The sequence below is a fragment of the Puntigrus tetrazona genome, chromosome 2, assembly GCF_018831695.1.
Source record: "Puntigrus tetrazona isolate hp1 chromosome 2, ASM1883169v1, whole genome shotgun sequence".
Taxonomy (NCBI): Eukaryota; Metazoa; Chordata; class Actinopteri; order Cypriniformes; family Cyprinidae; genus Puntigrus; species Puntigrus tetrazona.
In genome coordinates this window covers 13,901,897-13,928,615 of record NC_056700.1, presented here as the reverse complement: position 1 = coordinate 13,928,615, position 26,719 = coordinate 13,901,897, and the positions used below count along the sequence as shown (strand labels likewise).

The following is a 26,719-nucleotide window of genomic DNA, read 5'->3' as shown; positions in this document are numbered from 1 at the left end:
AGTTTTTGATAGGTTTTAAGAGTTTTTAGTTTTTGATTGTGTGTGCGTATGCGCTTTAGCATTTTAATTAAGCGCGACTGTTTTAATATATTATTAATAACGCATTGAATTAATCTGACTGATAATATTAATTAAGTGAAACGACTGTATCCTTCACGTGAGTCCAGCACAAAACGACTCTGGTTACAGCGAGAGTCGTCGGCTTCCTGTTAAGTTTCTGTTGCTACGGCAACCATTTAACTCAGCCGAAATCTGCAGTCAAACGTTGTGCGAAAGCGTTTATGTCCTATAGGTCGGATTCATGGACGTTATCGAAAAGAGAATAGACAGCATTGCGGATGAAACCGAGGAGGAGCTCATTTCGGAAGAGATTAAGGAAATACGTCGGTGAGAAGTTTTACTCTCTTGCAAACATGCTTTAAAGTTGCTGAAGACCACCGGAGCCAAGACCAACTTGATTTAATTGCTGCTATGCTATGCTAGCGCAGATTATGCGCTTAATTTCACCACACGACCTTTCTGCCTCTTCAGATACGCTCTGTCAAACCAGCTGAGGGCAGGGTTTTTCGGACAAGACGCCTGTGTCCAAACTGACGAGTCAGAGCTGCCAAAAATAAAGACACTCTCTGCCAGCACCGCAGAGCTTGTGAAGGTGTGTATCTGCTACCACTAGATAAACAGTTCTTTATAGCCCAGTCACAGAAATCTCTTTAACTACAAAAATAGGAAGCAGCCTGTCTGTCAGCTATCAATCAATCTGCAGCTATCTGTATAAATGCACGGTTGCCTTGCCTTAAAAAGGCCTACATAAAGCTACTATACTCAGTGCATTCCACCAGATATGCTCAGTGAATTCATTCATGCTTCTGGCTTTTCATCTTATTAGTTCAAGATTCTTCTAACTTCAGCTTTGAGTGGCCTCACTGCAGGCCGCCTAGGTCACCTGCTGAGAGGGCATATGATGGCTTTGTGGTGAAGAACAGTGCCTTCACAAGGAATCCTCCGGCCTGCAGAGTTAAACATATTGATTAGCAGGCTTGCAGGCCAATACACGCTCTACTAAATACATGTTCTAGTCCCATAACTCACAAACAAAAGTCATTTATTTGCAGTTGGGAAGGAAATGTAATCGGAAAAGCAAGAAAGACAAAATAAAAGTGCTTAGTGGTTTATTTTGTATTTATAATTTATTTGTTTGACGGATGCTTTTGTCCAAAGCAACTTACAGTCATATTGCAAACCATATCATATAAAGCAGAACCTTGTGTTGCTAGTGTCATTCCGTGTTAATAATTTTTATGTGTTTAAAATGATTTGACTGCATCTCAGGAAATGAACACGTTAAAAGAAGACATTGAGAAGAAATTGAAAGTAATACGTTTGCAGTATGAGACCAAACTGCAGGACGAATCTGACGCCCTTTATGCAAGTATTAATGATAAAATCAAGAATTTGGAGAACTGCCAAAAGGAGGTTTGTATACAATGATGCTTCTATTATAAGTAATACATCATGTTTCTGCTTTATTAATGTCTGGGTTTTTTTTTTTTTAAGAAATTATCTGTTCTTCGGAGAAGCTATCAGCAGCAGCTCTCAGACGCTATTCAGGTGATCAAAGCCAGCTATAAGGTAAACCATTAATCAGTTTGTATATAACATATAGCAAAAAGTATGTTTCATTTGATATTATTTACAAAGTAAATATTTACAAAGAAATCTTGCATGACCCAAATTTTAAAAGAATGAAGAAGAGACGGATGTGGTTTGTGATGTTACTGATGGAAGAGTAAAGGACCTTCTGAATGAGCTTCAGGAGAAGAACTTGAAGATTGAGCAGATGGTTGAACAGCTAAAGAAATATGAGGTACAGACAAAGTGACATTCATTACAGAAGAATTATTGTATAATAATCAGTTGAACTTTTTTTAAATACTGCCCTGTATGTATGTTTTCACATAATGAGGCAATGTGAAAGAATCAGTAACCAAAAAGCAAAACAAAACAAAAGTAGTAAAAAATTGCTAAGTAATGTATACATTACTGTTCAAAAGCTTGGGTCTGTAATAATCCCTTTTTTCTGCTCACCATAGCATTGATTAAAAATACAGTAAAACAGTAACACTGTGGAATATAATTTTAATAAAAATAACAGTTTTATAACTTAAAAACTATTTATTCTTGTTTTGGCATATCGAAATTATGCTCCGGTCACTGTCACATGATCCTTCGGAAAGTATTCTAATTTGGTATTTAAAAAAATGTTACTTATTGTTATTAATGTTGCTTAATAATTTTGTGAAGACTGTGGTACATTTTTTCATGGTTCTTTGAGGAATATTAATTTAAAATATGTAAAACTTTTGAAAAGTTGTAGCGCTCCAAAAAGGAAAAAATAAATCCTTTTGCTGCATGTGTGCGTAAAGCATGGGCATGCTTGAAAATGAGCAAGCTAGCCTCACAATGAATTGGCAAAAGTTTCAACACATTGCATCCTCAGTGCTGCTGAGCACTGTGTTGAAACATTCACTTGCTTGTGTCTACTTGTTTTTAACTTGCATGTACACGTTTTGCATGATGCAATTTTTTTTTTTAGTTTGTATTGGATTCAGTGTACGGCTAGCTGCCTTTGTGTTCATTTTTATTAATTTAAAATACTTTTTCATATTTAGATTTTATGTACAGTATTGTCTTTTTTGTTGTTTTTTTTGAGTGCTACTTTCGTGTTACATCGACCAGTAGTGCATTTATCTTTAATGATGTCAATATGATTCTTGATTGCTTAAATGTCATCCAGCTTGTGTTGTTATTGACCAGCAGGATGGTAATTATTGTTTAGTGGCCTGTTCTATTATAGCCTGAAGTGCACTCGGGAGTGGCCCGGCCCCATGGCTGTACACTAATAAGCAGGTTCTTGCGTTCCACAAAGTGAAATCAATTACTCACCTTTATGCCCTTGCGAATGGGGTTTACATGCAACATGAATGAGCTATCAGGTGCCAATAAGTGAGGTGTCTATTATTGGCCTTTTTAATAGGCTGCCCCTCTCACTCCGCCTCAGAGAGTTATCTCTCACCCTTAATGTCTGAGCTCTGTCCAACCAAAACGCCTGCTTGTGTAGGCAGATGGCCGGGAGAACGGGCATACAAAACCTGCCACTCAAAGTGTAACAAATGAGTGCAGCCCGGCGTAGTTCGAGCTTTGTTCATTGTGCTAATGAGAACTCTCACGCCCACAGGAGAGATGCATGGCTAATCACCTGTAGTTCTGTTACTGCAGCAGATGGTGGAGCCAGAGTTAAAGGTTGGGGTGTTCAAACAGGGCAGGAAGGTGCACCTTAGAGAGTACAATATCTTTCTGAGAGGGAAAATTATGAACAAATAATACGTTAATGCTGTCTGACCCTAGAAGATGACAATGAAACAGGAAGGATGAGGGGTGGGTGATGTTCGAGCCGAGCTGACCATCCCTCATGGTAGATACGCCGATGCAAATTCCTATTAGTGATAGAGTAATGCTGGTCCATGACGTGTACATCATCCTCATCATCATCATCTGACCGTCACACTTGGATTGTCACATGCATAACATATGGCTCTTTATTCCGGGATTAAATCTATAGTAAACAATCGTAAGCCATATGTGAGAAGTCATAAATTGAATCATTTCATTAATTCTGTGTGACTAAAACAATGTGAATTACAGTCTCGAGGTACAAAAGCTGTGACGGTACCTTAGTGCTGTTTGAAAGGATACTGCCCCATTGACGGCATTTTACCTTTTTCTGAGGTTATTTATGTCAAGATGGTCCCAGAAAGGAAAACCTCCAAATACCAAATAAACTTATAACAATCAAAACCTCTTTATGATTGCAATTTCCTTCTTTTATGAATGAGTGAGAAAGAGACGGAGTAAATAAAGTGGAGAAAAAAGAAGAAAACCCTTTGAAAACCTTTGAACGCCTGCACAATCTTAAGTGTGACAGGCATGCAAAAGCCCTGTTAATGTTCAGGGCATGAATGGTTGCTGCGGTACAAAGTAGAGGGCCAACTGCGTGGATATCACAGGAACCTGATGGGCTCCATGCGGCTCCCAGTCTGCAAACTTCAGCGCGCTGACATGTGATGTGATCCTGGTGACACTGGCAGCGCTGCTACTGAGGGACAGCACAAAGGCAACAAGCCCCCCCCGGGAAACTGTGCTCTCTGCGAACCCCCTGGGGCTGCTCAGCCATCCTCCATTCGCCCCCCTCGCGGCCCGGCTCTGCCGAGCTTGTTAGAAAGCAGAGCCCAGACTGTGGGTGGATAGGCCCCAGCTGCCTTCCTTGACTTCCAGAATAAATTGACCTGAATGACAGGGGCACACAAACAGTATGATATGTATTATTCCTGTCAATAAAAATGTCCCCATGAATTATGGGCTTTGTATGTAATGTACTGCCGTCTTTCTTCCGGGCGAGAAGAAAAGGCCGAAAGAGAGAAGAGGAGAAAAAAAAGAGATCGCCCTCTTCTAAATGTGTTTGCTTTTTTGTTTCTCGCTTTTTATTATTCAGGGGGAAATGGTAGGAGGCAGAAAGTTGTACGATTGCTTTGTGCCTGAATGGCACTCATATTTGCCACGCAGCTTGAGCGGCGTGGCTTTTGTTTTGCGCTGTAAAGAGAAAGTTAAAAAGGATTTGTGTCATTTTTCAGATCGGCTCAGAGGGAGCGGAGGACCCAGAGAAAAGCAGACTGAAGTCAGAGAATGAAAAGCTAAAAGATAACATTGACTCGCTGCATGTCGAGCTGGAGGAAATTCACAGAGTCCTGGAATCCAAAGAGCAGAGGCTGGGTAACATGTCACATTTTAATTCCCTTTTTGATAAACCGCACACACACACACACACGCGCGCACACAAAAAGTGTGCTTTTGGGACAAAAACAAACACATGTCACGAATGCTTGTTTTGGAAACATAGACACATTCTCTTATCTTTCCTGGTGTGTGTGAGGTAGTTAGCATTCAGAACGCAATGTTTGAGGACACTTGTCAGACCATAGCTATCATCTCACACTCTGTGGGAGTCTGTGAGGAGAAAGCAAACACAAGACAGGTGTATTCTCAAGGGTCAGGCCTTTATCTCTCCTAGTGTTTGATATTCATTCATTGCTTATGTAACTTTGGTAACCGTCTGAGTATTTTACGCCACTGTTTTTTGTGATTACGCATGAACACATAGTTTTTTTTTTAAATCCTCCAAAACAACTTATCATGCATTTAATTGCAACATAAACCCCTTTTATATTTCCCCATTCAAAATGTGAAGAACCATCTGCTAAAACGTATTGCATTGGCTGTGACTAAAGATAAGAGCAGTCCAGGTCTTAAGTCTCTATGGAAATAAAAGCACTTGGGCACTAACACACACTTGGCCCTTGAACTTAGCGGCTTGTGTTTGGTCAGTGCATGTGAGTGGACGTGTCAGCAGCAATGCACCGGGTCAGAAGCTTGTCAGGACCCTGAGCCGGAACAGGTCACGCAGGCCAGGACTGGGCTTCAGTCCACTGACCCAAATGCGAAAGATGAACAAAGATGAGTGGATGTCCTGTCGTTGTGCTCTTGCATGGCATCAGCCTTTGTTTCCCTTCTAGATATTGTGAAAATTTGTGGGACTAAATATTACACTGGGTCCTTTTTGTTCACTCTCAAATGTTCTCTCTTTCTTCTGTCTATAGCTCTGGATTTGGCACAGTTAAAATCAGAAGCTGACGACAGCAAAAAAGCCCTTCAAAAGGTATCATATAGTAATTATATACTACACAAGGAAGCCAGAAACATCCTTATATGCTTGTTGCATTTGTTTTATTTAAAACACTTTCATTTCATTTTATTGCAGATGACAGGTGAACACGAGCAACTGAAAGTGCAGTTGAACCTTGAAAGAGAAAGTGGCAGAGAAAAGGTGAGGTTTTTAACTTTTTCTTAAAGGATTATTCAACTTAAACATATTTATATAGCACCATTGAACATAGCAATTGTTGAGCAGTGTGGTGTACAGTAAGTCCAAAGATAATCAGTAGAAACATACAAAAAATACTGGGTTCAGTAGTTAAACTCAAGTCCTAATTTTGATGACACAAAATATATCTCAGCTTGTGCATCGTTTTCTTTTAAAAACCAAAAGTTACATTAAAATATTTCTCTTTTGAAAAGTTGCAAAAATGCATTTACAAAATAGTTTCAAAGATGAAAATACAAAACAAGATGAAAATATATATTTTTTAACACTTCACAGTGTCACATTTAATTAAACTTAAATGTCACATTTAATTCAGTGTGCAATTTGCAGTTTCTTTCTGATTGTTAAAAATATCTGAGTGAAAATAGTTTTTACATTTTATTTTTTTTAAAGAAAAATAGTTTTCTATCAATTTCTGTCTAAAATTATTTAATATATATTTATTATTTTGTTATTATAATTATAATTAATATATTATAATTATAATTAATTATTGTATTATGTTATTACATTTGAAAGTTGAATAAGTTTTAGCATAACTTAATTTATAAGTCGCACATTTATTTCATGACATTTTTTAATAATTGACCCCCTTCTCTTCCATTACATCAAATGGTTTTCTTGTTTCTCCCAGAAAATAATTCTTACCAGAAATGGTTACTGTGTGACATCTAAGATAAATAAGGCAGCATACCGTATGTGAGGTTTACAGCCTAGACAATGTTGTCCCTCGTAATTTTGCATGTTTTACTCATGCGAGCAGAAAGAAGCATGCCAGCGGAGCAAATTACCATGAATTAAATACTCTGCAGCAACTGGTGCATGAGGGAGAAATAAATTATTTTATGATATGTGATCAAGCACAGCTGATGATATGAAGCAGCAAGCTGACATTGTAGCATGTTAATATTGGTAAAACATTTGGTGAATGGATGTGGCGCAGCGTTTTGACATGTATTGATATAGTATTGTTTATTTAGTGGTTTATCTTTTGTGCAGTAAAGCTAAAGCGTGTGTGTGTGTGTGAAGTAGCACTGCGTGGTGTTAAGACTGGGGCCTTGCCAGAATTTATATTATTGCACTACAGTAAGAAACCATGTGGTCAGAGTGCTTTGTTGAGCATTTTGAATGCGCTCTAAGTTGGACTGCTGCCTTGTATTCATAAGTCATGAGCTCAAATGTCGGCCAATCGCTTTATTTTACCGTCCAAATCTTTAAATGCAAATCGAAATGTTTAAAAACACAGAATCTTTCATTTACTTACTTAAACAGTTTTGCAGACAAAGTGTATTCCAGCACTGGTTAGCAAGTATCATTTTACACAGCGTCTGTGGTTGATTGCAAGGAACAATATGCACCAAGTTTGCCACACAATGGCTGGAATTAAAATATGAACACAGAGGACAACGTAAAAAGAGTGTGAAAGACTCTATGGTACTCAGCCATTGAATTCGGCCACACAGAATCTAGAAGGTTAAAAGTCTCCCTCTGGCCTTGCAGGGTTGCTGGGAGACAAGCAGCAAGGGTCCTGTCAAAGCTGGCATAATTTACCCTGCAATCAAACGCTCATATTAGCACAGCTCTTCAGTAAAGAAAACTATGCATACAGATGTTTATTATTGTCACTAGTTGCTTGTTAGTTAGTTTATATTAGGTTTATATTTTTATATATTTAAAACTCTATAAAGGTCAACACTTAAAATGAATCATTGAAATGAATTTAACAATATTCTGCAATGCACATTATTATTTTTTTGTTGAATATTTTTAATATGTATTGAATGTTTAATTTAATATACAGATATACTGTATGATACAGTTTTTAATTATGTTGTTCATCGTAAAAAAACAAACCTTTAAATTGTTTTAAATGTGCTATTTATTTATTTATTTTAAAAAAACATGGTCAATTTCTAGAAAGCTTACTACTGAATTGTTGAAACTGATAAAACATGCATTCAAACCTGCTTTTTTATTATTTCTTTGTTTTCATTCTAACAGTTTTAATTTGTGTAAGTTAAATTACATATTTATATTGCAGTATTTTTTTTGTTATCTTTTCTTCCTTATTTTCTTTCTTTTTTTATTTTGTAAGTGTTTTATAATAGAGAGGCATATTAGTTTCAGATCAATAATGTTCTTCCGGCTCTTCACATAATACTGAGTGGCCACAAAACCTGGTAGGGCCAGGAAAGAGATTAATGGAGCAGGTGGTGGCCAAACACACTCCATGTAGAAGCCCTGGTTAAAACCACTAATGAAGACCTCCTTAATGTTGTTTGAGCCACCGGGAGAAAAGGATTATCCATATTTAGTGTAGCAGTTTAGATTGGCCTCTTTTCAGTCTTGTACCCTTTGTTGAGCCGCCCCTTTGTTGCTGTGACTGACAAACTCAATGTTAAGGTCTAGCATGGTGGCTATGCATAAAAATGTAAAGTGAAAAAATGACGTTTCGAAAAAAAATGATGTTTTTCTCCACTTTATTTTGGTGACTTTGATCAATGGAGCAGAAAATTTGTTTCTATAGCCAGAAGGCTGCAGGAAAGACCTATAATGAGAGGCTGAAGCCCAGGCCAGAGTGGAGTGTGAAGCTCAGCTGGGTGCAAGCTTTGCCTCTGTGAAAAGACATCCAAATGAACGGCCCGTCAACCGCACAACTGCACTTGTCAACAGCACTATTGGCTGACCACTTCTGAAGTTTTAACCTGGGTGTAAACATCCAAGAAACCTTTGGATGGTTGCAAATAAGCGAACAACGTAAAGTCTGACCTACTGTCCACTGTTGTTGTAACACAACTGTTTAATTATGTTTTACAGATAAAACAGCTAAAAGAGGAAATAGAGAAAGAACTTTCATGCATTGAAGCCTCACGCATGAAGGATGTGAGTATGAGACACGGCTAAACGCACGCTCAGATACGGCACGGACTTGGCGTGAGTCCTATCTGTCTCAGGATGTTTGGAGGTCTTGAACCCTTGACCAGTGGACGGTCTCTCCATTACCCCAGACATCAGAGTCCTAAAGCAAAGACAGAGGATAAGGTGCACACGCAGTGTCTAAGTCATATCGATTTTAGCCATGAGTCTGCAGTTAAAATTCAACCCGTACCAACGGTGAAATGCATTCATTAACAGCCCTGAGTGATGGATGGCAGCTCCCCTCTCCCTTCTTCAAGTGCAGATCTTTTTCATTGAAAATGCATCAGAAATGCTTTTTTTCTTGTAACAGATGGGACTTAAAACCTCGCTAACTCAAGGAAAAATATAACTCAAGCTATTAATGTTTATGTACGCTACCGTCAGTAAGATTCAATTAATGTTTTTCGCACCAAAATACTTCTTTTAAGTCAGTAAGAATTTGTGTTTTTTTTTTTTTTATTCCAAAAAAATGCTTTAAATTGATCAAAAATGACAGGAAAGAATTTTATTTTGAACATTCTCTACATCACAATATCCTGAAATATTACAGTTTCTAGAAACCCCCTGAAATATCTAAAAATACATTTTTTGAGCACTGATAACATTGAAAAAATCAGCTTTGTCATCACAGGAATAAATTACATTTTAAAAAATTGAAAACAGTTATTTGAAGTTATAAAAAATTTTTTGCAATATTTTATATTATATAGGTACATGTATATGCATTATTATAATTCTTACATATTGTGCAGTATTACATTTATCGCATGCTATAATATATATGTAATGAACACGCTTAGCTTATGTGAAGCTGATCCTAAAAGTGGCCATAGCATCCAGGCTTCTTACTTATACTTCCCCTTTTTTTATTTGCTTGTTCATGGCTTGTTAAGGCTCAGTTGGATGGGAGGGGTGAGGTTGGAGTGGGGGGGTGGGTGGTGATCAGGACGATGACTCTGTCAACATGGTGACCGCATAGAGGCGACCGAGAAGGCGGTCAGCGCCTAGCAGAGGGTGGAATGTGGCATGCAGCTGACACAACACAGTGACAGGATGGAGTGGGTGATGGGGTACAGCTGAATAGAAATGGACAATGAGCCCGGTTTAAAGTCCACTTCATAAAGGGCACCCTTACAATGAGCTTGGCCACTGTAGTGGCTAGTTATTATGGAAATGTGTGCAACTCTTATCTTTTTTTATAATGCCCAAGCCTCGATTTTAACTGGCACGTGCCTGGCCCTCTATAGACAGTGACTCAAACTTACGTACAATGCGCAAACAGTTTGATTTATTTACCTTGGCAAACAATAGATCTATAAAAGTGGGGTCTGTGCTTGAATGATTAGAAGCAATATTTCAAAATCAAGTCATTTTATTTATACAAAATACGGCCCTCCAGTAAAAATGTAGGGTCAGTAATTTGTTCTTTGAGAAATTAATATGCTTATTTAACAAGAATGTTTTAAATTGACTAAAAGTGACATTCGGGGCATTTGTAATGTTACTAAATATTTCTGTTTCTGTAAAAAAATTAAGTATGTATGTAAAAAAAAGTTTTCCACAATAATATCAAGCAGCTGTTAATAATGAGAAAGGTTTTTGAGCACCAAATCAGAATATTAGAATGCATTCCGAAGAATAACATGACACTGAAGACTTTAGTCATGATTTCTGAAAATTAAGCCTTACCATCACAATAATAAATTACATTTTAAATAGAAAACAGTTATCTTTTACTGAATGAACCCCTCACAATAACACAGATTTCATGAAGAAACTTCATACAATGCAAGATAATTCTTTTGAAAATCTAATTGACTCCACATCCTTGACTGGTATGTACACTGTCTATAAAATGATCTGTATTTTATGCCTAAACTGTAAACGGACATCCTGCATCCATCAAGTAAGGAAATGAGCCGAAGTGTAGCATGCCTTCATTAGTGTCTGTTCTCAAAGCAGAGGACTTCAGAGGCCTTACACAACTCACTATCATATTGTCACAAATCAACACCTACTCCTTTTTGCACACAATGGCTCTTTGAACAATCTGGCAAGGAAACTTTCTTTCTCCCATTCTTTGTTTTCTTTGGTTAGGATGAAAGAAAAAGGGTAGACTGACATCCTTTCTGTGTTGGGTTAGACTAACAACACACACTGCACCCACTCTTACTAAGAGAAACTTAAAAAGGCACTCCCACGTTCTGTTAGGCCTTTTTGGGGGAACACGGGTGGAAAAGTGGATGTCCGAGCTGACCTGAGGTGACCTGACCTTCACACTGCTCTGAACGTACGCACTCAATCAGCCAACATGACATTCCACAAAGCTGTGTCAGGCCTTGATTGGACATGCCACACAAAGTGGACATTTGGTGTTAAAATGACCCTTTGTGAACGAAGGATTGATATAATGACACAGAATATGGCCCTCCATTTAAATCTCCATTGGGAAAACAGATAAAGCTCCAAGGCCATTTCCTTTCTTCTAAGATGAGGTAGACCGGCACATGAAACTTGTGGCCAGATTCAGTGATTTAAAGGAATGGTTCACCCAAAAATGAAAAATGAAAATTATTATCGGCTCATCATCTTGTTCTAAATTACTGAGACATTTCTCAAAATATCTTGTTACATAAAAAAACTTTTGAAACTTTGTGGGCTGTACAGTAATGAAAACTCAAATGAAACAGAAGTAACACTTTATTTGCATTCCTTTATTGACGTACAAATTATATACAGTTATGCATTTTTGACATTTTGAAAATGTTTTGTTGTCAGAAAGCCGTCACTGAAAAGAAGAAGCAGAAGACAGCAGAAACTACAACCATGGAGGTAGCCTTCACTTTGTTCAAGTAGAACTACATGCATGCATAAACATATCTGAATCCTAGCTTTATTTTTCCTTCAGCTTCCTGGGGATGCAGAGTCAGCTCAAAAAATAAAAGAACTCAAAAAGACTGAAGCAATGCAGAAAAAGGAGATTGAAAGGTATAACACACACACACACACACACACATATATATATATATTTTATTCTGTTGTTCTTATGATTTCTCAATATTATCAGGCTCAGTAAGCAGTTGTACATGTCCAATCAGGCGTGGGAAAAGAAGTTTGAGATTTTAAGACAGAGGTACATCACAACTCTAGGTTGCTTTTTTTTTTTTATCGACTCCATGAGCTGTTCTACATTGACATTTTCTTTCTTAAGTTTCCATGCCATCAAGGATGAGATGTTCTTGCGGCAGACATTGCAGCGGCAGGAAGCCATTCTGCACAACGCCTCAGTCAGCTTTGCGGTCAGTTGCTTCTCTGAGAGGGCTACAGTTTTGTCCACTTTGACTAAAATATGCCCTTCCAATGATATTTAAACCAAAGCATGTCTTTTTCTTCAAAGCCGATCTTATTACACTGAAAGAGGGCAGGAGCTTTAATCATGTAACCCTTAATGAAATCTGCACCTGTGGCCTGTCCCGCAGACACACACACACACACACACAGAGCACATATACAGTAGAGGTTAACCCAGAACAGACTTTAACAGGTGCACGCACATTAAGCCCCTCATCTCTGGCCTCAATTGGTGAAGGCTGATGAATATGCATAAGTTTTGTTTTTGTTTTGCGCTGCACCCCACACCCCATTTACCAGGAGGACAAATGCAACTCAGATCACATCGTTGAGGCCTGCCTGTGCCGGATGTCATTTATTACACAAATAATGCACATGAAAACAGATTAGAACAGCTTAAAAGGACATGTACCCAATGCTTTCCACTATATATATTGTGTTTGTATGTATACTTCATTTAAAACTTAGTAAAACAACAACAAAAACTAAAATTTTTCATAAAATATTTCATAAAATACAGTAAAATAGTATTGTGAAATATTTTTCTAATTCAAAATAACGGTTTTAGCCTTTTAATATATAATTAAAATGTCATTTATTCCTGTGATGGCCAAGCTGAATTTTGAGCAGCCATTTCTCCAGTTTTTAATGACACATGATTCTTCAGAAATCATCTGATTCGGTGCTTAAGTTATATATATTTTATCAGTGGTAAAAACTGTTGCTTAAAGTTGATGTTTAATATTTTTGTGGAAACGGCAACGTTCTTCGATGAATAGAGATTCAAAGTAACTAAATATAACTGAAAGACAATTTCTTTGTAACATTATTGTGTCTTTGCTGAATAAAAGTATTTTTTTAAGAAAGCGCTTACTGAAGACAAACTTTTAAATGATAGCATACATGGCTGCATTTAAAATTTGATTTACTAATTTTTACCGAATTTTTATTTGATTACAAAGATCATATTGAAACTGAACTGATCTAGACAACAACGTCTCTGCATTTAATAATGAAATGCCTTTAGCTGAAAATTGAGTGCCTAATCTTGACGTTATACATTACTGACACTCTACTCTCCAATTTAATACTGTTTAATGCTTTGACACGATATATATAAATTAATGTGATTGATTGATTCCTAGTTCCTACTATAATTTTGGGTGATAATATATTTAATATATATGTTTGATTTGTCTGTAGTATTTATGATTAATTATAAAAACAATGAAAGTCTATTATATTTCTGCTTTTAGATTTGGCAAGTAATTGTGTGTTTGTGTACAGGTACTTCTGAGGAACAAATATGGCCACACTTTAGTTTGGGGACCAATTCCTAATTTGCTACTTGTTAATAGTATTATAGTTGTTAAGTTTAGGTATGGGGTAAGATTAAGGTATCTAAAATATGATAATTTAAAATAATTTAAAAATAAATTTAGTTTAGTGTTTGAGTTGAATACAAACTGTATTCAAACGGTTGCATCGATGAGTTGTGTATGAAAACTAGAACTATTTAATGCATCTTTTTCTTGAAGATGAATGCTCCTTGCTCACCACGGCAGAAGAGTCCAGCAGACAGGCTGGGCTATACTGCTCCTTTGGTAAGAAATCTTTCAACTGACAATTGTTCTGGTTTAGGTGTGATGGACTTAAAGCTTAAATATCCATCTGCTGTAAGCCACGTATAGGTGCTGCAGGCCAGCAGAAGATGGACATCGGTCTACAGAGTGATAGAGGAGCAGATGCTTCTCCTGGATTAGGTTAGTGCACGACCTCCTGAAAGACATAACACAGACCAATAACTAAAACATCTCATTTAACCTGTCCTCAAATTCACCACATTAAAAAAAAACAAAACATATTTATAACATGTTCAAAATGATTGATCTGACCAAATATGTCCATCACTCTGAAAGGCTGCCTTGTGCCTATTATCATATCGGCAGTGACACATGAGGACCAGGAATGAGAAATGATGGAGAGAGTTGTCTTGCCTCAGCTACTTTTTAATCTCTCTTTTGCCTATTATTGACGTTCTGATGATTGGGATCTAGGTTAATGAGCTTAGCAGGCATGACTTGGACAGATAACTGAAAGACTTAATACCCTTTGTCAATATGGAAGCTCTCAGACACAAATATCTGATGCACAGAAGCTAACTAATCAATCTGCCTAGATTACACCGCTGTCCTGTCGGTGGATTTCAAAAGGCTAGTAAACATAGACAATAGCTGTGTGTCATTGGTTTCGCATTGCTTTTTTCTGCAATATACAGGTTTATAAACTTAAAATGAATGCGATATCGTAAAATATATGCATTTTTATATTTTATTATTTTTGAAGCATTAAATTGCTTTTCTTGAGCGCAAAATCAGCATTTTAGAATGAAGGATTACGTGTGACTGAAGACTGGAGTAAGTACGTTAAATAAATTAATTTCATGCTGCTATCATATGAATACATTACATGTGTAAATATATTAAATAGAAAAAAATATTTGAAATCATAAACATTTCTCAATATTATTGTTTTTATTGTATTTGGATTTTGCATCTTGTCTAATCCTCTGCATATTTGCTCAAGTACTTGAGAAAAGCCTTGTACTTGCAGCCTCGGCTCTGGGTGGATAGAGATGTCTACAGGCCATTGCAGTAGTTTATAGTGGGTCAGCATGAAGGGGGTCACTGGTCCTCTGTCCAGAGGGCCTGGCTAGTGACCTCTACAACTGCTAGCTGGCCCCTGTCTAAACCATGGGAATCTGGTCCATACATCACCACTGACACCCAATAATTGAGACACTGGAGATAAGGAACCAGCTACTGAGGGTCTTGACACTTGGAAAGAGCTGGCAAACATTGTTGTCACACAGCAGATTATGTTTATTCAGTGTGTCACCGATCTAAGTTGGTGTGAATAATTTCAGGCTTTTATGGCAAACGCACTTTTACAAGCTCTTGTTTGGACATGTAACTGTCTGTCTGATAGGGTCTTGTTAGCTGAGCTTTATTTTTTAAATATGAATATTATCTTCTAGGAGCAAGCAGATATAATGCCAATGTGTTTGACTAAATAAAATGTTTGCATTTTTTATTTTAATTAAACGTTTAATATAGTATTAAACATTTTAGCCGCATTTCGAACATGGACAAAGAAAGTAAAAACTTGAGCAGAACGGTAAAATCTGACTTTTTTTCTAAAAGATTTAAATGTTTCCTTTTTAATATGGCAAGTGCATGGCTTCAAAGTCATTCGGCAAATGATCAAAAGAAGGGGGACAAGACTGCTTGGACACAACCATAATAAATTTTGGCTTTTTTTTCTCTTTTTGTTCATGAATACGTCTGGCCCATATGCTTTTCCGCAGAACTATTTGAAAGAGGCATTTACAAACCCAGGCCCACCACATTAAACACTATAACAATCTTCATTCATGGTAACTTATCAGACTCAATTAATCAACCTCAACAATGGCAATTCTGATGTGTTCAAGCAACCTGAAAGGCCTAGGTCAGCACCAGGGCAGTCCTGAGCCTGGCGATTTTTCCGCACGTAAAAATGCACATTCTGTATCTGCCATTATTAAGACTCTTATCTTATATTGAGAGCCACGCCCAATGAAATAAAATAAAATGCGTTCGAAAAAATAAGCAACTGTCAAAATGAGCTTTCTGTTTGTCCCTCTCAGTTTTTTTTTTTCTTTAAAAGGCTACAAAGCCCCGCAGTTGATAAAAAGCCTCTCAGTCAGTCTCAAAGGAGCATGTCTTCTCTGCTGCAAAGTGAATGGTATTGTTATGGCTATTCCAGTGGGCTGAAAAGGGGTAACCACTGGTTTGATTCGGTTACACGGTGTGGTTAAGTTCTCCCTCCCACCGCCTTGGTGTCTATGGAGGGTCCGTGACCTGTTTTGAATCGGCCAGGGAAATGTCATGTTGCCCCTCCCATGGGCAGTGCTCACATTCACTTGATTGGTACAAAAAATGACTTGGGATGGTTAAAACCACAGTTCTTGCATCGCAATTTATAAGTGCTCTAATGTGGATGAAATGTATGATTTGCTATATATTAAGTTTTACCATCAGCTCCCTTGATTTAATTTACTATAAAATTATTAACTGTGGGCTTCTTTTGTGAAAGCGTACTTGTTTAGTGTATTTTAGATATATTTTGATTGTCTTGGCACTGTGAAGTTTTTTGCTAATTGAGTGTTTTATCTAATTGCAGATCCCAAGTTGAGCGTGGCAGATGAGGAAGACGAAGAAGTATAAACTGGAGTTTTTTCCCGCATTTCAACATGGTTTTTGAAGTTCAAATTTAAAATAGAGATGGCTTAGTCAGTGCACAGGTTGTTGATGATGGTATGAAACTTATAAACTTACATTTTATAAATCAAATAATATTGCAGAGTTGAGGAGGTCAAAGAGATGTATTAAGAATATATATATATATATATATATATATATATATATATATATATATATATATATATATTTTTGTACATCAGTAATAACATTGTTTTAACAGTGAATGAATAGTTTTATATCTAAAAAGGAAACACCTAGTTAGATTGCATGTATAGTGTTATTATTATATTTAAGGATATTAATCTATATGTTTCTCGCACTAATAAAGCATATGTACAGCAATTCCTATTTCGAAAAGCCAGTTCACTTCTTCGGCGAAGATATCATGGCGCTGTACAGTGCGTTTGAACTCATTTGGCATGCATTCAAGCAAAGCAAAGAGAAAACTTCAAATCTCTTTAAGTAAATTCATTAGATTTCTCCCATAGTGAAGCCACACAGAGCTCCCATTAAGAGAAAACAAAAGGCTATCGTGACTTTAACTGACTGTAATTGACTGTGCTGTGAATGGGCTCAGTCTACTGCAGCTCTTAAGCCTGAATGCTGTTGGAGAGGTGCAGACATGAGTAACTGTATGCATTCTTCTGCCACAGTAAAGAGTGCTCCAAGAATGGTCTTTCGCTTTCCGCATGCCGCATACAGCACAAAACCAGCGGAATGCACAGCTTTGGAGGCGATCTCAATGGCTGTGAAGCAGAACAATAAGATCTTGGCTCTCGAACCCATTTCAGTCTTTAGTCTTGCTCTGCCCCCATCGCTTTCTCTCGGCCTTTATTTCGCTTCTTCACACTGTACAGAATAAATGATTATAAGAAATGGGCTCTTCTTTTACCTTTTGTACATGCTTTAAAAAAATCAAACATTTAATTTTACTAAATGAAGTGATAAACAGTACCACTGACCTTCTAAATCTGTAGAACAGAGCGGTTTGGCTGGTAGCTGTAGTGTTCTGTATAAACAGTGTCGCTCTGTGGCAAACCCCTGTGGAGCTGTTCTCCGAATTCTGGTCTCTCCAGACCCCACTGACCCTCGGGGACAAGCTTAGAATCAATTACCAATTTCTCCTTTAACTATCTGTCATGTACAACGGATGGTTATTGGGTTATGACTTGATCAGCTTGATCACTGTGCCGTGACCTTTTTCTCAGGGATTATGTGATTATGGCCTAATTCCTTGTAATCTTCCACTAACTGGTCCATTGCCAGAGTCACAAAACAACTTTTCCATACTGCTGTGCTACTGAACAGACCAGCGTGGTCCGAACGGCTTGCAGCCCCGTTACCATAGAAACCACCATAAGATGTCAGATATATATCATTAGCTAAAACAATCTCAGGAGGGGGTATCGCACTAAAGATGTTTGCTACTTTCACAGGGTTTCAGGCTAAGGTTGTAAAACAACAAAGTGGAATTTTAGCTGAACTCCAGAAATTAATTAGTTTCATTAGTTGGTGGATAAATGGCGATGGCTGGTGTGTTGGATTCCAGCAGAGTTTCACCATAGAGGGTTAATGGGAGTCTGGCCTGGAAGCTTTCCCAGCTCTGGCCCAAGGCCATTTCAGCCAATCACTCGAAACTTATGGTCAAGTTGCAACGAGCTGCTGTTTTATGCTTTTTGTTTCCCCTCTGCCACAGATATAAGTTCATTTAAAGCTGGAAAACATTTGAGACATTTTAACTTTTTTCAGCGTGCAGGGGTTAGAAAGAAATTATTATATTATAAAGAAATAATAATAATTCATTCAGTTAATTATAGTAATATTATAATAATATAGTCCATGTTTATTATTAGATCATTGTTAAAAAGCTGGCTATATATATATATATATATATATATATATATATATATATATATATATATATATATAGCCAGCTTTTAACAAATATATATATATACACACACACACACACACACACACACACACACACATATATATATATATATATATTGTTTTGAGAAATTATGCATTAATGGCATATAATGTCTGGATGTCTTTACTCTAAATATGCTATTCTGTGTGTGTGTGTGTGTGTGTGTGTGTGTGTGTGTGTTACAGCTGCATTTGTGTTGCAAATACCTCCCTGCTGAGAAATGCTTATAATAGGAGAAATCAGTTGGACAGCAGTGAGGTTCATGCCAGCGAACAACTGAAAGGTCTGTTTTCATAGATTTCCTTTTGTGAATATTAAAACGAGACCTGGTGAAAAATGATGCATGCTTTTACACTTTAGAAACCCGGCAACTAGGGGAAAAACCCTCTCAAGTCCATCCTGTCGAACAAAAGGCGGTGGACGCATTGAGCAAAGATGCAACGAGTTTTGCGTCCCAGGCACATGACGTGCATCATGGAAACATATTGTATCGAAATCGTTTGTGGGAGAATACCGGGGATGAAAAAGAAAGGGGCGCTTTGATCCGCGCCCTGGGGTCCCGAGCTCCCCGAGTGCGCGCAGACTGACTGCAAGACCTTATTCACTTTCAGATAGACACACTTACAAACGACACTGAATGAAATTTGCATATTTGTAATTTATCACATTTTAGCCCGACTTTTCTGTCTCTTTGCGGAAGGTAGAAGTGTGAATAAAAAACTGGATCAATTATCAACGCGAAGCTGTTCCCTTCTCATAGGCAGAACACTGGTTCTTTTGGAGAATTAAAAAAAAAAGAAAAAAAAAAAAGTTGCTGTTAGGGGGGAAAAACTGCAACCAGGGAAAAGAGAAAACCTTTTTAAGCCAAATTTTACTTTCGGTTTTTGTCATGAAAATAAAATAATAAATATAACATAAACAAAACACTACTTTAAAAGAAAATTATTATTGCATAATTTGCACGATTCGATTATTTATTTAATTTATGGAACGGTTGCATGTATTGTGGTATGGAGTGTAGGTTCTTGATATGGTAACCGTATTTTCTAAGCCCGTATTCCTTAAAGAACTGTCAGCGTATGTGCATTCCCTTGGCCATGAGTTCGAACAAAACCGAAAACATTAATAAAAGTATGGGATCCCTGCATTGAAATGAAGTGACAGGCAGGGTCTGGATATCTTAGCGCGGACACAAAACCGCATACGGTAACTACATGCCTGCCTTGAAATACGAGCGTTTGAATAAAGGGGCGGTAATATTTCATATGGGGCACGCAAAAGCTGGATACAATGCCTCTCATATTAAGAACAATATTCAGTCCATTCTGTGGCGAACAAAGATCATAGCAAGACGTCTTTGAGGCTAATTCAGTCAAAGGCACATTTTGGCTTCCCCCGCGGTAAGGTCAGTGTCGTTGTGTATGGTCCACCAAGGGTGGTATGGGGTTCCATGGCCAAGCAAAGCCAGCTGTCCCTGGTGTAGGGCGACCGATCTGAATTGTTATTATAAAGCACCAGAGATGCTATTGTGGCTAGTCGTGAACCTTGTGTTATGAGTTTAAAGTTCAACCATTTTTTTTTATTTTCCTTCTAGATTACCACTGCTAGGCAAATGCATGTTTTGCACGCTCAGCTATGACTTCTAAAGTAACCGTTTGGCTTTTTTTGCGCAAATCTTCTTGAGGTTTGCTTTGACCGTGACTCGGAAAAACACAAGCAGCCTACCATTCACCGAACTGCTGTGCACCGATAAACTACAACGATGTCATAATGCACAAAACTATTATTAAAACGATCGTCAGTTATTAATATCAGCCTATGGTTGTAATATTTTTTTTTAAGTTTTAAGCATATGCATAATTTTGCTTTGCATAGATGAGCTGTTAATTACAAAAAAATGAACCTGCCTTGGTTATCGTTTGAGCGATTTATTAAGATTTAATGAGATAATGTAAAACAGCACGTTCATTTAAACATTTCCAAAGAAGCACATTAAGCGCATTAAGAATTCTCACAGAAAGAAAGCGAGCCAAGAAAATAAAAATCTTGAGGCAAAGTTTGTGCTGCAGTTGGATTCAAGCTTTGGGGTGAAGAGAGGGAGGCCGCCTTCAAACGAGCAAAGTCTGCCAGCTACCCATTTCGCTCTTGTTAGCTGGGCATCCCGTGCGCAAAACCCCAGCTTGCCTTGGTGATATTTTATTTTCCAAGGTCCAATGTCACGGCAAAAGAGTATTTTTTCTGAAATTAACTGGCGTCTTTTGTTACAAAGCAGAACGAGGTGCTGTCTAAGGCGGTCGTTTTCTCCTTTTATGCGCGTTTGACCAATATTTTCTTTTTCTTAAAAGTCCTGCACGCGTGCGCGCTTTTGTGCACTTGTTTCCCTGGATCCCGTTTGGCTGCTAAGAAGTTAAATGATTCGCAATAGACACCGGTTGCTCTGTCGAGGGTTTCCTCAGTACAAAGGCTGCTGCTTTCGCACCATATGCTTAATGGATACGGTCTTAAAGGCCATAATAAAGGTAAAACGTGGTCTTTTAAAAGTTGGAAAGGTTCCCTTTATTTGATTTAGATGGAGCAGACTACGTGCGCACAAACCCAAGCGCGCCCGGGCATTGACTCGCTCTTTCTTTTCTGAGGCAGCGCAGCCACCACGTAGTGTGTTTCATTACAACATAAGCTTTTCATCACCCGGCTTTGTCCTGAATGAAAGTAATGCTGTGAATTAAAGAAATGACAATATTTTCTATCAGCTTGAAGGTCCAAGAGAAGGGCTCTCAAGCTTGGCAAAAATCAGGCACATCATTCATCATGTCACCCCGCACCTGTGGTCCTGGCATTCAAAGTATACAAACCTATTCTTATTAACCTTAATTATTCAAAAACGACACAATGGCTGAAATAGAGCAGGTTGAAGTCTGTTTATTGGTCGTAAATGTCTCTCTGAAGATCTCCAAGGCTCTTTGTTAGGCCCGCGCGGAGACCGCTCTTCTCCTTTCAGACATGAGTAGCCTTGGACTTTTCAGTTTTCAATCGTAACATCTGCTTAATCGTACGGATCAAAATATGGAGACACCAAACATATGCAATGGAGGATTTGTTAAATCCGGGTAATGAGTTATTAACAAGACGAAACAATGGAGCGGGATGGTGAGGGCCTTATGTTAACGGAGTCACTTTACGAAGCGCCTCGCATTACCCTTCCCTCTAAACCGAGCGGGCGCCAGGTGATGGCGGGGAAATCAATGCTCTGCTCCTTTTTCCTGCACGTGAAAAATCGGTGGACATAAATTTAATGGCTTGATCAAGACACAGCGATGCGTCTATTGCCCCGTGGACTCGGAGGACAAAACAATGCAGTCGGCTGGCTCGCGTCGGCGCCCTAAATCCGGGCGGATCATTGAAAATGTGTTTTATTATAACGCACGTCATGCTTTACTGTTCCCATATTGTGTCGAGACAAAGGCTAATGGTACATTAAAGACAAGACGACCATGCCAACACGTCTTGGAGACGTTGTAGACGGAGACGGGCCTCCCTCTTTGCTTGTTTTAAGCAGCTGCTGTCCAGGACCCAGGCGCACAAAAAGAACAAGTTTGAAATACCAGGTGCATCGACGAAAAACTCGACAGCGACCGAGATGTTAAAGTCCAAGCAATAAAGATATCATGGCAATTATCTGCAGACTCAGCACCGTGTAAAACTAGGGGCGCCTGGACGGCATGCACTTTGGCAACAAAGTCCCCCTACGCGGGGTGCGCGATGAGCCAAGCTTTCTCCCGCACCTGTTAGCCCGTGCCCTCCCGAGGTAATATTTTTGGACAAATAATTAGTGATATATTTGTTGCATTGAGGATCACGCCGTACCCCCGGGGACGCGACTCGGACGTGGGGGATTTAGTAGAGTTTGGGTAGAGGGGAATCAACCGGTGTTTGTTCAAGCTGGCAGCTGGCACCCCGATGCCACTGTTGCCATGCACTAATGAAACTGCGCTAGACTCAAAGATTTTCAGTCTTACCCTCCATATTTTTGCAGGGGATAATCCGAATATGAGCAGATTTAACGCTTATGAGAACCCCGATAGGCGTCGTTCCCAGCTTAGCGCGCATCCTGAGATTGTTGACACTGATAGCTATAAACCGTGCGTAATCGCTTCACTTTCTTTAATAATTAGGTGCGGACTACACGGACAACGGGTTTGGCTAAACATTTCGCTGCGCAAAATAGGTCTGCTGTGATGTCACGATTTAACAAAATAATAATAAAAAAATACAGTTATTGAATTCTGTTTGTTTGTGGTTTGTTTGAAATCTCCGCGACTGCGCAAAAACAACGCGAGATCGCCCTGCGAGCGCAGTGACTCGCGCAACAAGTAGGCTATTCTGATTCGCGCTCCCCACAACATCACTATCTACCCACGGGCATCCACAGTCGCGTGGGACGCTGGAACACACGGGCTAATAACGGGAATGAACCTGACAAGCAGTAAATGGTCGCCTTTTAAGCTTTGCCAAGCCAAAACCCCTAAGTGACAAAACAGAAACCTGAAAAGATCCAGTGCATCAGCCTTTTTCTTCCGCTCCGCCGGCGCTCTTCCAAAAGATGCTTTAAGGGGTTTTGTACTGTGCCCGTTTTCAAACGCTCTCTTTCACTACAGCGCGAGGTGCCAAAACACAATGATAGCAGCATTTTTTTTGTCTCCCCCTAATCAAATTGAAATGTTACCACGGGCGAATAGTTGAAATCGCCATAAGACGTCTGGGGCCCTTTATCTTAGTTAAGTCTGACTTGGTAACATTTGACTTTCTAATGAGCATAATGGGATTACATGGTTTTAGTCCTGCGCCCCGGATAGCAGAAATCAACGCGTTTAATGAGGCGCTGATACATGGAAAGGTTGGATTACGTCGATCAGTTAAGATTTCATTGCCAAATATTAAATAGTCATCTCTTCGTAGTAAACTGACACGATAGCGACTAGCAAAATTGGGGAAACAAACACATTGGAAAGCAATAAATATTGGTTAATAACAAAAAAAAATTCATAATCATGCGATGCAACAATAACAATTGCACTAAAGATATGATTGTATTGCTAATGGACAATGCATTATAAACAATTGAGATGTTCTTAAATAAATACCTGTGCTTCCAGTCTGAGTCTATCCACGATATTAGCTTCCAGTCGCTCTTCGTGAGTTTACTTTGGACATGTGGACATGGGCATGTGTTCGGGCTACCTCTTAATAACCGCGGGAGCTGACGTAGAGGCGACTGGGCGCGCAGGACACGAGCGGATGCCACGGGAAAATCTCGCCTTGGAGCACCTGCGGTTTACCCAGGCCAAGCGCCCCAGGCAAAGGAAACGTCATGCCTCTTTTACCACTTTAAAACGTACTCCTTCCTCTCCTGTTTCGTTATTTATTTATTTTTCGCCCAAACTGTCAGAGTCACAGCAAGGGTCCGTCAGATTTCCATAATGATAAATAGTGACGTCTTTCAGCTGTCGTCCTTCACTACGTCCAGAGCTTCACACCTCACATTAAAGCATCTATTCACAAATCACATTTTAGTTACAGTTAATCGCGCGATTTGACTCCATTCACGGGCAGAGAATAAAAGGTGACCCGTCTGCAAGATGTATCGTCATATGCTGACGCTACACGTTTACGCACGCACTTGCAATTATGCGTAGCGTGGTGACGCACGCTCGCCTAAGTTCGTTTCATTTCGAATTATTTTGATATGTTATTGAGTTTTGAGGAAGCGAACGAGCAACGGCGATGTCCGTGCGTTCGCGGGAATTGTTTTATATAGGTTATATACGTTATGTGGCGGGCGTTGAAAGACTCGAACACAAGAGAGTGAGATATTAGACAAATTTATTGAGTCATAACAGTATAAATATAGACGATTTTCGTGTTTCCGTTTGTATAAAAATAGGTTTTGTTTGACATAAAATCCGTATTAAATTAGAAAAATATATTACAGCACAATTAAGCAATTAAATACGACACAAAATGATTGCCAGTGGCCTTCTCTCGTCAGTTCAGACTAAAAAGCTGAAAACACAGATAGTAACAATAATACATTACAAATAAAGAAAACATGGATATATCCATACAATTCGGTTGTACACAACGTGTATACAGAATAATTACGGCACCGCCTCAGGAAATAAAGTTAAAGGGGGGTTCGTTCTCGATGTTGTTGATGGATGATTTTAAGTGCAACTTTCGCGGGTCTTCTGGTGTCCAGACCTTCGCTGTCCTGATGATGTTCTGATCTTTTAACTGCTTCTCATCAGTCCATGACAGAGAGTGTCCGGCGAGAGGAGGCAAACCGTAGTCTGGGTCATTTGGAGATGGGGATCCTGGGGGAAAAAACGGGAGAGAACCGTTTAATATTAATACTGCTACAACTAATACGTCCTATAAAATACTGCACACTTATAACGATATACGTACTTGTTCCTCTGTGGCAAATGATGACCTTCTTGGGTTGGTTTAAAGCATCGCTGTGTGGGTTCCGGATCGGCATGTCGGACTGCACAAGTTCCGCAAGGAAGTTTATGTAGCCGATTGCCAGACGTAAAGTGTCAACTTTCGAAAGTTTCTTCTCGTATGGTAGAGTAGGAATGTGAGACCGCAGTCCCTCGAAAGCATCGTTAATGGACTGCATCCTCCGTCTCTCCCGGACGTTGGCAGCTTGACGCAACTGTTGCATCTCCGCTTCAGATCTCATGCGCCTCCGCCTCTTCAGCAAGGGACCGTCTCTGTGAGGGGACAGTTCCGAGGTGCTGTCCGCGCATCCGTACGAGAAAGTCGAGGACGACGAGGAAAAAGAGAAGTTGCCAGCGTCGCAATAATCTCCGTCCTGCGATATCCGACTGTCCTTGTAATATTCTTGAATTTGATTGGTGAGGAAATCGACGTCGTCGTCCAAAAAGTCGTCTGTGTCCAAGTGGTCCCTCGACGAGTGGTCCGTGAAGAAGTCATCGTCGTCGAAATAAGGGGAGGAGAAGGAGTCTAAGCCTGTGAATGGATCCAACACAGTGTCCATTTTTTCGTGCTGTGTTGGTGTTGCCCAGTAACAACAATCGCCGACTCTTCGATCTTTCCTCTTGATGCTCAAGAGTTGGTTCGGTTTGAAAGGCGGCACGCGAGGACTCTTATAACTACATCCATAGTCGCGTGCCATTGACCGTAAGCGCCAACCAATCAGCGCCAAGCATCCCCAGCGCCCGCAGCTGAGGCAGCTCACCTTAGGATAAGGCATGTTTACAGGCCAGCCCCCCAGTACACGCCCCCTGAGCCCAAAACACCGAGACAGGACATGCTCCTAAATTGTCGACAAAGCGACTGCCTATATTGACAACTGTATCAGAAATAGTGTCTCCGTCAGTGACCCAGTCGAACCTTAATACATGACCGTACTAAATAAATGCATTATTTCTTAGTTTTTGGTTTTTTATCGCTTTCTAGCGTTTAAACACTTTGTTCGACATAAATGTTAGAAGTTTGCGATTTTTAAAGCACACTAAATTTTTATAAAATAATAATATTACCGATCAAGGAAATCCACACACGCAATGATAAAGCCTAGCTGCAAAGCACGAATATTTTAGGACGAAATTAGTTACCTAAAATAGAATTAATACGTATGTCATCATGCATTGAAATGCATGTATGAAACATAAAGGATTCAAAAGGAACAATTTTGGGGTTCCCCGAAAAATCTTTTGTCCAACAAAAGGTTACATTAATGTTAATGGTTATTCACGACGTTTATTTTTAAGGCACCAACATGCACCCGCTTAAATAAACGTGTACTCTTGGAAAAGGTGCCACCCCAGTGATAACTTTTGTTGTACCCTTTTTTTCTAAAAGTCTATGGATGCTCCAAAAGTTGTACAGTCATTGTGTGAATCGTCTAATTTCTCAGTTCCTCCGCTGTTTAATGAAAAGACAGACACGTGACAGCGGTTTAAGGACATGCTGCGCTCTCTTAATTATTGAAGCTTAAATGTTAGTTTTGTCTTGCCGTTTGTCTTTCCGCCATTAACGTTAACTGGATAAAGTGCACCTAGTTAAGGGGTCAGAGAGGTAGGTAGGCCCACTGTTGACCCTGTCACCTTGAGGCTCCTCTTAAAGCAGGTAACTATTCAAGCGTTTACCATTCGCGTGCGCGAAGCCCCTTCCATCGGCCTCTTAATTATC

At 39.1% G+C, this 26,719-nt stretch overlaps 2 protein-coding genes across 3 annotated transcripts; one reads left to right on the top strand and one right to left on the bottom strand.

Annotated features, from left to right (window-relative positions):
- The first annotated feature begins 245 nt into the window (after positions 1-245).
- c2h10orf67 (chromosome 2 C10orf67 homolog) lies at positions 246-16,760 on the top strand. 2 transcript variants are annotated; one of them, XM_043256039.1, is made up of 16 exons: positions 246-387; positions 532-652; positions 1,330-1,473; positions 1,555-1,629; positions 1,742-1,864; positions 4,689-4,827; positions 5,712-5,770; positions 5,873-5,938; positions 8,813-8,878; positions 11,693-11,746; positions 11,823-11,902; positions 11,982-12,047; positions 12,126-12,213; positions 13,804-13,869; positions 13,947-14,028; positions 16,490-16,760. In XM_043256039.1, the coding sequence occupies exons 1-16, from the start codon at positions 302-304 to the stop codon at positions 16,531-16,533; spliced, it is 1,359 nt and encodes a 452-aa protein (XP_043111974.1). In that variant the 5' UTR covers positions 246-301; the 3' UTR covers positions 16,534-16,760. The 2 variants fall into 2 exon arrangements, with proteins under 2 accessions (XP_043111974.1, XP_043111966.1); XM_043256031.1 differs by having other exon boundaries at positions 11,982-12,213.
- A 7,605-nt stretch (positions 16,761-24,365) lies between these two features.
- ptf1a (pancreas associated transcription factor 1a) lies at positions 24,366-25,706 on the bottom strand. Its single transcript, XM_043219234.1, has 2 exons — positions 24,968-25,706; positions 24,366-24,873 (listed from the first exon to the last, which is right to left on the bottom strand). The coding sequence occupies exons 1-2, from the start codon at positions 25,698-25,700 to the stop codon at positions 24,671-24,673; spliced, it is 936 nt and encodes a 311-aa protein (XP_043075169.1). The 5' UTR covers positions 25,701-25,706; the 3' UTR covers positions 24,366-24,670.
- Between the last annotated feature and the right edge of the window lie 1,013 nt (positions 25,707-26,719).

What these genes read in the sequence shown, in the direction of transcription:
- c2h10orf67 (XM_043256031.1), top strand. Translation starts at nt 302, where the DNA reads ATGGACGTTATCGAAAAGAGAATAGACAGCATTGCGGATGAAACCGAG. An exon ending in GAGATTAAGGAAATACGTCG is followed by an intron (nt 388 to 531) that starts GTGAGAAGTTTT and finishes CTGCCTCTTCAG; the next exon opens with ATACGCTCTGTCAAACCAGC. An exon ending in ACGCCTCAGTCAGCTTTGCG is followed by an intron (nt 12,214 to 13,803) that starts GTCAGTTGCTTC and finishes TTTTTCTTGAAG; the next exon opens with ATGAATGCTCCTTGCTCACC.
- ptf1a (XM_043219234.1), bottom strand. Translation starts at nt 25,700, where the DNA reads ATGGCACGCGACTATGGATGTAGTTATAAGAGTCCTCGCGTGCCGCCT. An exon ending in CATTTGCCACAGAGGAACAA is followed by an intron (nt 24,874 to 24,967) that starts GTACGTATATCG and finishes TTTTTCCCCCAG; the next exon opens with GATCCCCATCTCCAAATGAC.